The sequence below is a fragment of the Cricetulus griseus genome, chromosome 6 (genome assembly GCF_003668045.3).
Source record: "Cricetulus griseus strain 17A/GY chromosome 6, alternate assembly CriGri-PICRH-1.0, whole genome shotgun sequence".
In the NCBI taxonomy this organism is placed as follows: domain Eukaryota; kingdom Metazoa; phylum Chordata; class Mammalia; order Rodentia; family Cricetidae; genus Cricetulus; species Cricetulus griseus.
This window is the reverse complement of record NC_048599.1, coordinates 65,902,544-65,917,277: the sequence shown is the minus strand read 5'-3', so window position 1 is coordinate 65,917,277 and position 14,734 is coordinate 65,902,544. Positions and strand designations below refer to the sequence as shown.

The 14,734-nt window shown below is 41.4% G+C and overlaps 1 protein-coding gene across 1 annotated transcript; it reads left to right on the top strand.

Moving 5' to 3' along the window:
- The first annotated feature begins 1,544 nt into the window (after positions 1-1,544).
- Positions 1,545-10,164, top strand: Emc7 (ER membrane protein complex subunit 7). Its single transcript, XM_027422275.2, has 5 exons — positions 1,545-1,837; positions 5,094-5,213; positions 7,304-7,442; positions 8,907-8,987; positions 9,694-10,164. The coding sequence occupies exons 1-5, from the start codon at positions 1,605-1,607 to the stop codon at positions 9,844-9,846; spliced, it is 726 nt and encodes a 241-aa protein (XP_027278076.1). The 5' UTR covers positions 1,545-1,604; the 3' UTR covers positions 9,847-10,164.
- The last annotated feature ends 4,570 nt before the right edge of the window (positions 10,165-14,734 follow it).

Here is a 14,734-nt window from a genome sequence, read left to right as displayed (position 1 = left end):
AATTGGAAAGGGACAAGATCTAAGCAAATTGGGAGCATGGTCGGAGGGGAGAGGAAGCTAGGAGAATGAGAAGGGGAAAAGAGGAGGCATGGGGAGGACACAAGGGAGCAGGAAGGTTGTGTAGGGGGAAGAATAGAGGAGAGCAAAATAAGAGATACCATAAGAGAGGAAGCCATTATAGGTTTAAAGAGAAATCATGCACTAGGGAAATTTCCAGAGATCTACAAGGATGACACCAACTAACAATCCAAGCAACAGTGGAGAGGCTGCCTTAAATGCCCTCCCCTGATAATGAGATTGACGACTAATGTATATGCCATCCTAGGGCTGATCATCCAGCAGCTGATGAAAGTAGACACAGACACCCCACAGTTAAACACCGTATGTGTATTTTTAATGTATATATTTGCTTGTAGATTATCTCTGGGCAAATAGTTAAGGAAATGACAACTAAGAGACAGAAACAGACAGGAGTCTATGCTGCATACTTAAACCTTTTGAACATTGAACTATTTGATAATGTCCAACAGATAGAGACCGCTAGGGACATGCATGTAGGCAAACAAAGCTAGGAAAAACTCCATACCAGAGCAACTGAGTGTATTAGTAAACAAGAATATGGATGGATTTTTATAATATTTAGGCTCCTGCTCAATGACTGAGGTGTTTAAGGGAAGTAAGCATCAATTCTGAAAATATGTTAGCAATCCATTCGGGAGACATTGAGAAACAAAGCAGGGCTGAGGCACTCATGGTAAATCAACATTGAGGACTAGAAAAAAGGCAACTGCTAGATACCGCATGTTCTTAGGAAAACATTGTTTCTGATGGTCTTGCCATTTGCCCAGCATTTCCTACTAGGTACATCACAGACCTATTATTGAGCACCTCACTTTCTCGGTCAACCTGTGTATGTTAAAAAAACAAAAGCCAATTTTAAAATAGAATGAAAATAAACATTCTCCAGGTACTTCTTAAACATAGACCACCAATTCCTTTGTATATAAAAACTATTTTTTTTCTTTTCAGCCCCAAATTCTGCATTTCCACTCTCCATCGGGAGTTAGAGCTTTTGCATGTGTTTCAATTTCTGTAACTTTTCTGTGGAGGCTGAGTGCACAGGGTAAAAGCACGCCTTGCCCTAAATAATCTTTTACAGAGATCTGTGGTAGAAAGGAGAATATTTGGAGCAAGAAAGAACTTCATGAAAATGATGGGAGTAGATGTCTGACATGTTAGCTACAGACCCAGCACTCTACACTTCAGATCCTCGTCCCTCTCAGTCTCTTCATCCTTTACTCCCATGAGGTCTCGTGCATACGCAGGTGCCGAGAGACAGTAAGCTCCGCCACCTTTAAGTCTTGGGCCGCATCTGCTCCTCGCCACCTTTTAAGCCAGAGTCCTGGGGATTCCTAGCGTCGCTCTGCATCCCTTCTCCTGATTGGTGAGCCGTTCTAACTCCTCTCCGGGGGCGTGCACAGCTCGGTGCTGGATCCGGCTCGAGGTGATGACGACATCATTCAGCGACAGCGGCCGCCGCCGCAGAGGCGGTACGGCAGGGGAGGGCTTCCGGGCCGTGGGCCTGACTCCTCAGAGCTGCTGTCATGGCGGGTGCTCTGTGGGGCTTCTTTTCCATCCTCCTGCTGTTACTATCGGGAGATGCCCACAGCTCGGAGGTGCCTGGGGCTGCCGCCGAGGGCCCGGGAGGTAGTGGGGTCGGCCTGGGAGATCGTTTCAAGATCGAGGGACGTGCGGTTGTTCCAGGGGTGAAGCCTCAGGACTGGATCTCGGCGGCCCGAGTGCTGGTAGACGGAGAAGAGCACGTCGGCTTCCTTAAGTGAGCATCCCGAGGGCAGCATGAAAGCGGTTGGGTGGACTCTGGAAGGGTGTCCAGCTAGGACAGCACAGTGTCAGGACCGACAGTGTAGCTGTCAAACCGAGGGCACCGGTGCCACTAACGGTCTATGCCGGGAGACCTTGCTGGGCAGCCAGACATTTAAACAACGAGGATGGAGGACAGTGGTCCCAGGCTCGAAACACTGGGGTCATTTATTTGTAGCCCCATTTTGTCCCGTGGTTTAGGCCTGTTTTGCCCCCTGTGAGGCGGATGACACTTGGGCCCAGGGGACTGGTGGGCCCTCGTTTGTTTGTTGGCTATTTTGCCCCTTTGCATCGTGTCTAGTTAAACTTCTCTGGAACCTGGTTGCTTTTTACATGTCAGTCTTCTGGTAGCTTGGTGTCGTGTAGAAAGATGCTAAACAAGTGGGAATTGTCAACACCCAAAGGACTCCCAGTGGTGACATAAACTGGAAGGCTGATGTTCCTGCTTCTAAAATTAATGGGCCCCGAGGTCCCTAAGCAAAGAGCTTTTTTCCCCCTTTGGCCCGAGATTGTGATTATTGTTCTTTTTACACTTGACTTCGTCGAGGGATTTGCGATATCGCAGTCGTCCTTTCTGTCAGACTAAGGTTTCTCCAGATTCCTTACATATACCTGTTCTTGTTCTTAGGAGAAATGGGATTTCTGTTTATATTGGAAGTGGGGGAGGTTGAGTTACTAGTGCTTTCGGTTTGTGAGCAATCTCTTTTCATCCTTATAGGCATGAATATGATGTTTTAAATTTTGCCACCAGTATTTGGAGTTGAAACTATGAAAGAAAATATTTCTTCCCTGGCTTTGTGTACCAACTTGTGATATCTGAAAACCGTACCTTTTAAAAGTGGACATTTAAGTTTGAATTGCAGATTTCTGTAGGTTGTTGAAGTTCACCCGTGGGAAATTCAACCTCAGGTTAATAAATATGGCAAATTGGCAACCCATATTTTAATGCTATCTAGTACTAGGGTATTGTTTAGAGTTTATCCTAATTAATGATGCTTTAATAATAAAATCCTTCTGGGAGGTGGTGGTGCACGCCTTTGATCCAAGCGCTCGGGAGGCAGAGGCAGGTGGATCTCTGTGAGTTCCAGGACAGCCAAGGCTATACAAAGACAGCCTGTCTCGAGAAAACAAACAAAAAATAGTAATAATAAAATCCCATTAAGTTTTGGAAGATGAGAATTTAACTTCTGCAGAATATAGCTTTTATTTATTTATTTGTTGGTCTTTCCAGACAGGGTTTCTCTGGGTGTAGCTCTAGTTGTCCTAGAACTCACTCTGTAGACCAGGCTGGCCTCAAACTCACAGAGATCTGACTGTCTCTGCTTCCCTAGTGCCGGGATCAAAGGTGTGCGCCACCAACGCCCAGTTCTACCTTTGCTTTTTTTGGGGGTCATTCCAATACTGTTTGCATTGAGTAGCCATCACTTTCATTTTTTCCCCTTTGCTCAGAAAAAAAAAATGTTTTGAAATTGATTCTGTCAGGGTCCATCAAGATGCAAAAGATGATGATGTGCTGTACATACTATGTGCTAGCTTTTGGGAGAGTGGGGCAGTAGCATCGTGAGTCTGAGGCCACCCTGAGTTGTATAGTAAGATTTTGTCTCCAAAAACGAAAGAGCACAATATGCACTAAAATTAGAATAGTTCACATAGAGTTTAATTAAAGGATTAAAACAATATAACCATCAAGGTGTAGAGGAACAGTCCTAGTGTGCAGTACCTGGAGTTTCCAGCCTCAACACTGTTTATCCAATAATACACAAATGCAAAACAAAGAAACTGTTGCCACCTCTAAGCTAGAGGGAAAAGGAGGGGAAGAGTCTACTAGAGACTTGGAAGTGTATGGGGGGTGAGGTGGTCTTGCATGTAGCCATGGTCCTGAGCAGAGCCAATTAGAGATGGTCTGTCAGTGACAAAGCTGGGGGGAACATATACTAAAGTATTTTCTTCCCTTCTTGTAGACATGAAGAGAAAGGTAGAAAGTGGGTCTGGGGGATGTGAGGGTGATAAGACTGTGACATCTGTCACCTCATTGTCAGGGTTGATTTGGCTAGACGGGTGTCTCCTAACTCTAACCACACCACATGTATCCTTCCTGATGCTGCTAGAACCACCAAAAAACAAAACAAAATAAAACAAAAATCCCTCAAGGTACATTTGAGAGTGGTCTGGAGGGTAGACAGGCATCCAGCTGAGGAATAAGGTATTTTAATGCTTATATTTCAGTTCTGCTTTACTTTAGTATATTCTTTCAAGGACAAGAGCACTTTTCATCTTAATTTTTTTTATGTCTTTTCTCCTTGAAATAGCAGGTTTTCTTTTTCTAGACAGGTTAATTTTTACTTGCAAGGAGAAATTACCAACTTTTGGTGGGATGATTTTCTTTTAACATAGTGGGATTTAGAAGAAATAAAGAAAGAAAAGATAGATGGCTTTAACTACTAAATTGCAGGTTTCAATATAACCGCCAAAAATTAAATGGGAACATTTATAATAAATGTAACAATTACTATTGAAATATGTTTGTATGAAAAAGAAAGCCAACAAAATACAAATTAAAACTAGAATAGAATGCTTTTTTTAAATAATAAGACTATATTGAAGGAATTTAATAAAGTTGGGACCCTAGTATTGTAATAATATGCGTTGATAGTTTTTCTTCAGTGAAGATAGGCCTTCAGAGTAGCAGCTACTCTTTGTTACTGTCATCTGTATCTGCAACAAGAATCTCTGGTACTCTGGCTTAGACTCATCTATTTTCAGAAACTGTTAAAGTTGTGGAACATAAAATGTAGGAACAACTTTTTCCATGTTTTGTTTATTTGGGAAGAGGGGCAGAAACTATGTAACCCAATGTGGCTATGAATTTAGTGATCCTCCTGCCTCTGTCTCCTGAGTTTTATGATTATAGGAATAAGTCACTATACCTGTATTTTCTGTTTTGCTTAGCTGCTTCTAATTGCTTATGTGTTTGTTTATTTGTTTTGAGACAGGATTTTCCACTGTAGTCCAGGTGTCTTGAAATTTACTATGTAGCCCAGGCTGGCCTTTGAGCCCAAAGTGACCCAGGTGCTGGTATGGGTTTGAGCCAACACATCTGATTTTCTCCTGATGTTTTTCAAGAACTATTTGGGAAATAAACAAGTGCTTTCAAACAGAGCAAGATTAAGGTACTGATGAGAAGTAACTAAGTATGATTTCCCTTTTTCCAGGACAGATGGGAGCTTTGTGGTTCATGATATTCCCTCTGGCTCTTATGTAGTGGAAGTTATTTCTCCAGCTTATAAGTTTGATCCTGTCCGAGTCGATATCACTTCAAAAGGAAAAATGAGGTGAGGATACCTGATTTATTTTTATGAAAGTGGAATCAACTTAGTATGTTGTTATGTATTACTTTTGAAATTTACAATGAAGGTTGAAAGTTTCTTATTTAAACCCCAGTTACGTCTTAAAATGTTTCATCTACCTTTGTTGGTAATCTGAGCATTGAGAATATGAAACTGAATTTTTTTCCTTCTGGATGAATGCTCCTAATATGGTAAGTTCCTTCTTAATTGTATAAAGTAAAAGGTAAGATTATTTACTGTAGGGGAAAAGTATTGTGAAAATTATAATTGAAATTTGACTTTTAAAATTCAGAATTATTTAATTTTTTGAATTTGAAATACTTCTGACTTTTCATTAAAATATTTTTTGTTTTCTTAAAGATTTATTTATTATGTACATAGTGTTTTGCCCGAATGTATGTCTACATACCAGAAGAGGACACCAGATCTTATTATAGATGGTTGTGAGCCACCATGTGGTTACTGGGAATTGAACTCAGGACCTCTGGAAGGGCAGCCAGTGCTCTTAACCTCTGAGCCATCTCTCCAGCCCCTCATTGAGATATTTTGATAATCCCTCTTTACTATACAAAGCTGATCTAGAAGTTTCTATGGCTTCTCCTTTACACACTACAAATTTCAGTAAAGGAATTATCAAATGTAGTTGTGGTGTTTGTGCCACCAGGGCCATCAATTTTATTATACTATAGACATGCAAAAATATTAGCTTATACATTTTGATAGTCTAAGACATACACTACTGGATACACCCAATTTCTAAGGCTAGTTTACAGGAAAAATATATGATTCAAGAAAGCCATAGAAAATGCATTGGTAATATCTGATTTTTACCAGAGATATATTTTTAAAAAATTCTCAGCAGCGAGTGGTGACACATACCTTAAATTCCAGCACTTTTTGTTTTGGTTTGGTTTTGGTTTTGGTTTTTTGAGACAGGGTTTCTATGTATTGCTTTGGAGCCTGTCCTGGCACTCACTCTGTAAACCAGGCTGGCCTCGAACTCACAGAGATCCACCTGTCTCTGCCTCCAAGTGCTGGGATTAAAGGCATGTACCACCACTGCCTGGCTGTTGTTCATTTCTTTATCTGTGTTGTAGTTTGGGTACTTTATTTTACTCCCAGCACTTGGGAGGCAGAGGTAGGTGGATATCTGAGTTGAAGGCAAACCTAGTTACAGAGTAATTTCAGGATAGCCGGGGATACACAAAGAAACTGTCTCAAAAAAAAAAAAAAAACCCAAATCATTCATTCGTTTATTCATTCATTACTACATGTAATGAAAGGGACTTTAAAATGGGAAAGAATTTGGAGGTATTTTGCTTTTTTTTTTTTTTTTTTTTTTTTTTTTTTTTTTTTTTTTTTTTTTTTTTTTTTTGAGAGAAAGTCTCATGAAACCCAGAAGCCCAGGCAAGCTTCCAGCTTTCTGTGTAGTTGAGTCTGGCCTTGAACTCCTGATCCTTCTGCCTGTGCTTCCCAGTCCTAGGATTACAAAGATTTGACATCACATCCAGATTTAAAATAGCCTTTGATATAAAAAGAAGGTCAGGTGTGACATAGAACTGCAAGCGTAGATCCAGCTCCTGAGTACCTTGATGGGTGCTTTAGACAACACGTTGGTCAGACTTTCCGAAAGTTTCGGTGTGGGGCTAGAGAGAGGGCTCTGCAGTTAACATCCCTGGCTGCTCTTGCTCAGGACCTGGCTTCAATTCCCAGCACCCATATGCAAGCTCAAAATCTATTTCCAGGGTATCTGAGCCCCCTTCTAGCATGTTTGGACACTGCATACACATGATGTACAGACATACATGATGGCAAAACACCCATAACATAAAAATAAATAGTTTTGAAAAGATTTATTTTTTAAAAAAAGTTTAAATGCTAAAGTGCTTTGGAAAAGCTGAAGGTAAGTATACGGCATTGCTAACATAAGCAATTCTTAGCCTTGTCTTCTGTTTGTTTTGCTTTGTTTATGTATAAACTTTCTTTTACAGTACCTTGGCATCAAACCCAGGACCTTGAGTATGTTAGACAAATGTCATGTTATTCATAGAATTCATTTTGTCCTGTTTCCTTAGAGCAAGATATGTGAATTACATCAAAACATCAGAAGTGGTCAGATTACCCTATCCTCTCCAAATGAAATCTTCAGGGCCACCTTCCTACTTCATCAAGAGGGAGTCGTGGGGCTGGACAGACTTTCTGATGAACCCAATGGTATGTGAAGAGCATTGTACTAATCCCTGGTTTGCTTCTAGCTATTGAAAACATTTAGCTCCTTTGAGAGGGAAGGGTGAAATTGGGAAGATAGTGTCTTTGGAAACAGACAATGAAAGGAATATGAAAATTCTACTATGTATTTCATAATAAATGTGCAACTGAAATAAATGTTGAGGAGGATACCAGATTTCATGAGATATCAGATATCAGATAGAATAAGTTGTATATGGAGTTAACCTATCCATTCTACCTATTTGTCCATTGAAAAATGTGTGATCATTTATTAACCAGCCCACGTTGATGGCACATGTAATGAATGTTGTATTATTGTTTTTTGAGGCAGGGTCTCATGGATCCCAGGCTGGCCTTGAGTTTGCTAAGTAGCTGAGGATGACAATGAACTTCAGATCCTCCTGCCTCTACTTCTCAAGTACTAGTATTCCAGGGGTACACTGCCATGCCTAGTTGTGTTATGCGGTTATTCAAAGCCAGGGGCTCCCAAATGCTAGGCAAGCATTCTACCAAATCAACCATGTCCCCAGCCCCTCTAGTGGGGCTTTCTTTCTCCTTTTGAAAACATGAGTGGTAAACAAAGAAGTTGTCTGAGAGTATTTTAATTAGTTGGTGTTAATCCTAAAACATCAATCCACAACTCATGTTGTGATCTTACTAGTAAAATAATAATAAATACATTTTCCAGAAACAAATTGACCTTTTTAAAATCTGCTTTTGAGAACTGTATTATATTAGGTTTCTCTAAATTTAAATTAGATTCCTTGGTGATAACTGTTTCGATCGTAAACTGTACCATTTGGGGCTATACATTTAGTGAAGGGTGAGTTAATACCTGGGGTTTATTACCAGAGATAAAAGGGCAGAAGAGCAGCTGAGAAGAGAAACATCAGAACCATTCATCTTCAGTGTTTGTATTTCTGAAACTGCACAGAAATGTGTCAAGTGCTAGAGGATTCTAGGCCACTTCAGAATGAATGTGCTCAAGTAGTTGACTTCCACTGTGCTGCAGGCTCTAGGGGATGTAATTAATAAGAGCAGTAACACCACTCAGGAAGCTGCACAGTAGTCTGTAAGGAGCAGCCCCTCTGGCCATTGGAATCCCAATGCTAGCTTGCTCTGGGAGAGAAAGAATGAGCAGACACTTCCACTTGGAAGTTATTTGTGTTAAAACTAAACTGTTTGCAAAGGTAGGAGGCACATAGGATAAGTTTGGTGTCTGTAAAGCCCAGGCATACATGAGCAAGATTCCTTCAGTCTCAGATGCTCCACAGCAATCACACAGCACCCACCACCCAAGCTGGTCAGAACTGTTGAGGCAATTTTGATACATTCTATTCTATGTACTCACTTGAATCTTGTCATTAGTTACTAAAAACAGGTTTTGTTTCACAAGCTAAAGTAGAAGAAAAACGTTTCTGATTTTTTGTTGTTGTTGTTATTCTGCAGGTTATGATGATGGTCCTTCCATTATTGATATTTGTGCTTCTGCCTAAAGTGGTCAACACAAGTGATCCTGACATGAGACGGGTAAGCTGACTGCCCAGTATGGGCTTTTGAGTCATGCTGTGTGTTTTTTTAAATGGCATTTTGAAATTGTGTATATGTGTAACTGAGTGGTGTGTGTATGTGTGTGCTTACAGACACTGAAGAGTAAACTCAGGAGCCTTGTGCATTCTGCCAAGTGCTCTACCAGTAAAACAGAACAATATTCCTAGTGCCAGTTTTTAAATTGAGTTTGAGGTAGAATCTCAGTAAGTTACCCAGGCTTGCCTTGAATAGTTAATCCTTCTGCCTCAGCTTCCCATGCTATCATTTGGTCATGTTCTGGTGTTTGTTGTTTTACTGCAGCTGTGTAGCTTGAGTATTTTCAATTTATCCTAGTTCCCATGGCAAATTCTTTAAAAAGTTTGTATAAATGCAGTATTATGTTTCTTCATGTTCTACTAGCTGTTTCCATTGAATAAGATAAATTCAGGTGGTTGTCTTAGTGAATGCTAATGTCTTTTCATATAGCTAAAACATTGTACCTATCTCAGTCTTTGTATGCCTTGCTTGTTACACAGTTGAAATGCCTAATAATCTTGATATGCCTAATTCAGATATTTTGATCCTTTAATCTATTTTTGCTTAATAAGACTGTCTTGGGAGTACTCAATTTGTGTTCACACACACAAATGGATTAGGTAGATCCAGAAGAGCTGCCTCTCATATCTGGTGTTTTCTCTTCCTGCAGGAGATGGAGCAGTCAATGAACATGTTGAATTCCAACCATGAATTGCCTGATGTCTCAGAGTTCATGACAAGACTCTTCTCTTCAAAATCCTCTGGCAAATCCAGTAGCGGCAGCAGTAAAACAGGCAAAAGTGGGGCTGGCAAAAGGAGGTAGTCAAGCCTGCGCTGCCATCGCACAAACTTGGCTATACCAGGTGGCATCCAAGTCTTGATGGTAAACCGTGTGAAGCGACTACTGTAAACTGAGTCATCCTGAAAGTTGATCTCGTACAACTGTTGTCTATGTTGATTCCTTAACATATGTTTTGTACTTGGTACACAAGAAAACCCAGCTTTCATCCTTTGTCTGTATGAGGTCAATATTAATGTCACTGAATTAATTACAGTGTCCTATAGAAAATGACATTAATAAATTATATGAAGTACTATACATTATGTATATTAAAGAAGTCTTAATCCAGATATAAAATTACCTTCTGTCATTCTTTACTACTTTCCTTTTTGAGGGCAGTTTTCCCCTTTCGATATCTAAGCTTCACTTTTAAAAAGAAGTATGTGGTACTTTGAGAGTAATATGCACTGTGTTTTGTATGTGTGTGGCCATATGTTTCAAAATTTCCACCCTAAGACAGGTGTGGTAGCTCACACATAAGTCTCAGCACTGAAATGGCTGATGCAGGAGAATTGCTTTGAGATTGAGGCCAGCCTGGGCTACTGATTTAAGACTTTTTCAAAACTAAAAACCCCAAGACCTGTGCTCAAAGGAAACATTCCCTGACTGTGAAGTGGCATGGCATGTTCCCGATGTAGTTATCATTTTATTATTACACTTAATTGTAGAGTATGGACATGGGGGTCAGTATAGAGCCTACCACTAAAGTTCTAGTTTCCATCCTTATCCTTAGTATTCATTTTACAGTTACTATCAGCTGTGTGCTGTGGTCTGTATAGAATACAGAGATGGGTAATATCCCAGCACCTATCTCAGAGAGAGACAGATCCTAACAAAGAGTGGCCAGGGGAAAGCGGCCCAGCTGGAAGGAAAGCCTCCCAGTCTAAGGATGGAAAACCAACCTTAGTGTCATAGGGTCACAGCTCAAGTATTTTTAAATTGCTCTTCTTCACAGTCGTAGAGTTCTTTTTAGAGTGCTAAAGCATGGCAACATCACAACATTTTAGTTTGGAGAACTAAATTGACTTCAGTAACTCACAAAAGTTTTTACCACTTTTCCTTATGGGCTATTTTAATTAAAGAGAATCTCTCAAGCCACAGTATTGAACAAGTGCTTCCCTTTTCTCCTGGGATAAAGGACTCTGTATTGCTTTCTTAACATTAATCAGAAAATACACAAAAGGGTTGGTTCCACATTCTACTTTCTCTTTTGCTTGTTGGTTTTTGATACAAGGTCCTATTTTGAACCCCAGTTTAGCCTGGAACTCATTTATGTAGCTCAGGCTTGTCTCAACTATGTGATAATACTGCCTCAGACTTCCAAATGCTAGGATTCCAAATGTGTGCCACCCAAAACCTTTAAAATAAATGCTTGAGAAAGAGTCCAAGTCCTAGTAAAATTATTTTTTTTTAGGATTTATTTATTTATTTAGTATACAGCGTTCTATCTGCATGTATGCCCTCAGACCAGATGAGGGACCCAGATGTCATTACAGATGGTTGTGAGCCACCATGTGCTTCTTTGGAATTGAACTCAGGACCTCTGGAAAAGCAGCCAGTGCTTTTTACTGCTGAGCCCCCTAGTAAAATCCTCAAGTGGGGACCTGCATAGGTAGCTAGAGTACAGTTTAGGAAAAAGTGCCATGCAAGGTAAAATGGAACGACTTTATAGAGATTAACCAGGTTGAAGCTGAGAAGGGGAGAGAGTGGATAACACCTGAGTTGAGGTAGGTGTGTGTGTGTGTGTGTGTGTGTGTGTGTGTGTGTGTGTGTGTGTGTGTGTGTTGGTGGGTAGAGAGTAGGGTGGCTTAAGGAAGAACTGAACAAGTATAACAAAAAGAAAGCACTCTCAGAACTGGGGCTGATAACCTTAGAGATTGCTACTTGGATGCAGTGCAAGCCTGAAATTACTTTGTCTTCTGGAAAGTACCTTGACTTTGTAGCAAAATCATAAAGGAGCATCCTGGGTTGGGCCTGGTTGTATGGGGCAGTAATCCAGCTACTAAGGAGACCGAGGCAGGAGGATCACAAATTCAAGGCCTTCCTAGGCTACACTAAGGATCACAGTGAGGGCAAAGACTAGGTTGGACATCTTAATGAGACTCTGTCTCAAAACACTTAAGAAGGTTGGGGGTATAATTTAATGGTGGGATGCTTGCCTAGCATGTGATGGGTCCTAGAATCAATCCCTAATATTGGAGGGAGGGAGAGTGAGTGAGTGAGTGAGTGAGTAAGCCATGTATACCAAACTCCAGGATGCTTAAGAAGTGGAAATGAATACAGACAGGGGTCAGGCCAACTTGTGTTTGAAACAGAAGCTGCAGCTAATCATAATGACAAAGCAAGGTGGGGCTGAAGCTATAGCTCAGTGGCAGAACGAATCTATAGCATGTGCCAGGCCATAGTCTCAGGCTCCAGTGCCCAAATGACAACAAACAATTTCAAAAAAAGAAGAGAAAAACTTCAAGATAATGCTAATTGGAAGAACACAGGCCTTCCCTTCCTGCCTCCTTGCCCACCTTTGGCTCAGACCCAAATCTTCCATTTAAGTACTAATAGGCCAGAACCTGCATAGCTTCCTCATGGGGGATGTTCTGTATATATTTTTCTTATTGGTTGATGAATAAAACACTGACTGGCCAGTAGCCAGGCAGGAAGTATATGCAGGGCTACTAGACGAGAAGAATTCTGGGGAGAGGACGCAGAAAGTGAGCCACGAGAGATGTCACGTAGCTGCTGGGAAGATAGGATTCCTGACATTCTCTGGCAACATAAGGCTATGTAGAAATACATAGATTAATAGTTATGGGTTACTAATTAAGAGAGAGCTAACCAATAAGAAGCCTAAGCCATCGGCCAAACAGTTTATATTAATATAAGCATCTGTGTGTTTTATTTGGAGCTAAATGGTTGTGTGACCAGGCAGGAAAGAAACTCCATCTACAGCTTCCAAGGTCAAATTAAGTCAGGAACATTCAGGGTGGTATGGCTATAGGCCCAGCTTCAACTCTTTGATGGGGTCCAGCAGGGGCCGTAGCATAGAGACAGCTTTTCTTTATCTGCATCCTTTTTGGAATCAGTGGGAAAGAACATTCCTGCCCTTGTGCAAGGCCTCCCAGAGGTTCCCTGTTCCTGGTAGATGGTTAGCCCTCCTGCCCTGACACAGTAGCTCCCATCTTCATGTGCTGTTCTCTTCTCTTTGCTTCAACTTGTATGCCTGTAAAGGTATGCTGACTGAATTGTACAGACAATTCTCTCTTTTTTTTAAGTGATAAAGTCACCAAACTTTATTTTTTTACTAACTTTTTTTTTTCCATATCTACTACATCAAGTGCTGTTACAGTGCAATAACCAAAAAGCTGAAGTCTGTCGTCTGACAACTTGCCTTTTGGAGGAAAGAGGTAGACACCAACTAAATCAACTTCTGAGCACATCTTAGAACCACTGGGACAGTTTGATCCAAATTGTTCAGGTGAAGCTCTGCCTCGCCCCACCACCACTACCACCACTCCAAGCCCTGCCCAGTCTCCGAAAGCCCAAGAAACAGTGCCGCCCTGCAAGATGCCCAAGACCACACAGTACAGGAAGCAGCCAGATACCAGCCTCCTGCAGCTAGTGTTCCTGAGTGTTTTAGTCCCTGGATGTGATCAGGATGATTTTCACAGTTTTCTACTGTGGATTTCTACAATCCATAACAATCCCAGGTACCATTCATTCACACCCAGCTCAGTGTCTCAGTACAATCCACAACCATTCCAGCTGCTTCTGGAAGTCCTTTGAGAACTATTAAATCTTCCTTCTGTCTCCATTACTATATCTAGTTTTGAGATCTTATCAGTAATTGTCTCCCTCAAGGTCCATTCAGAGACTACTGTTCCTTACCAGAATCTGTTTCAAGTAGTGTTACCTGATAGCATGACCCAGACCTTTGTCCCTAGGCTATGAGAAACCATGACTTCCTCAGATCAGGGCTGCTGTCCTTTCCAATTAGGAGGGTGTGTGTGTGTGTCTGAGATGCCTTGGTGGGTGCCTTGAGTGTCAATGAATTCTCTGAGAAGAAAGATATTTGCACGGTGTCACCCAGCCTATCACCACCTGATGAACACAGCTAATAACCTCATCTGAGTGGTGACTCCTTTCCTTAAATCTTGGCCTCTTGGCACGAGGAGCAGAATAGTGTGAGGTTTTCTGGCATAGCTACACTACTGAAGGAAGCCTCTTCCTTTCAGGAACCAAGATTTCTAACATTCTGGAGCCTAAATTCCTTAAGCAGGTCACTGGAAAGGGTGGTGAGCAGACTTGCCTTGGGCTATCGACTGGACCTACTTGGGGGACAGTATCTTATAGTGGTAGTTGAGTAACATCTCAATTTTTGCAGACTATCAAGTCCAAGATGGCTCCTCAGCAGCAACTGAAACTACCTACTTTATCACGTTGAGGCCAGAAGCTTTGGGGCACATACAGGACCCATGCTCAGTCAGTCACAGCTCCTTTGCTGAAAAGGGAGGCTCTCAGTTTAAGGAAAAGTTGTGTTTGACCTTGATAGTGAGGAAAAGCCCTGTAAACCCTTCAAAATTGGTGCTGGTCAAGGTTCTGCTGGTAAGAAAAGCTAATCTCAGCGGGGTGTTGGTGGTGGTGGTGGCAGCCTGCAGTGGCAGTGGCAACATGCCTTTAATCCCAGCAACTAGGAAGGCAGAGGCAGGCGGATATCTGTGAGTTCGAGGCCAGTCGGTCTATAGAGTGAGTTGCAGGACAACCAGAGCTACACAGAGAAACCCCATCTCGAAAAAGAAGAGAGAGAGAGAGAGAGAGAGAGAGAGAGAGAGAGAGAGAGAGAGAGAGAAAGAAAGAAATACAGACAACTCTTAAT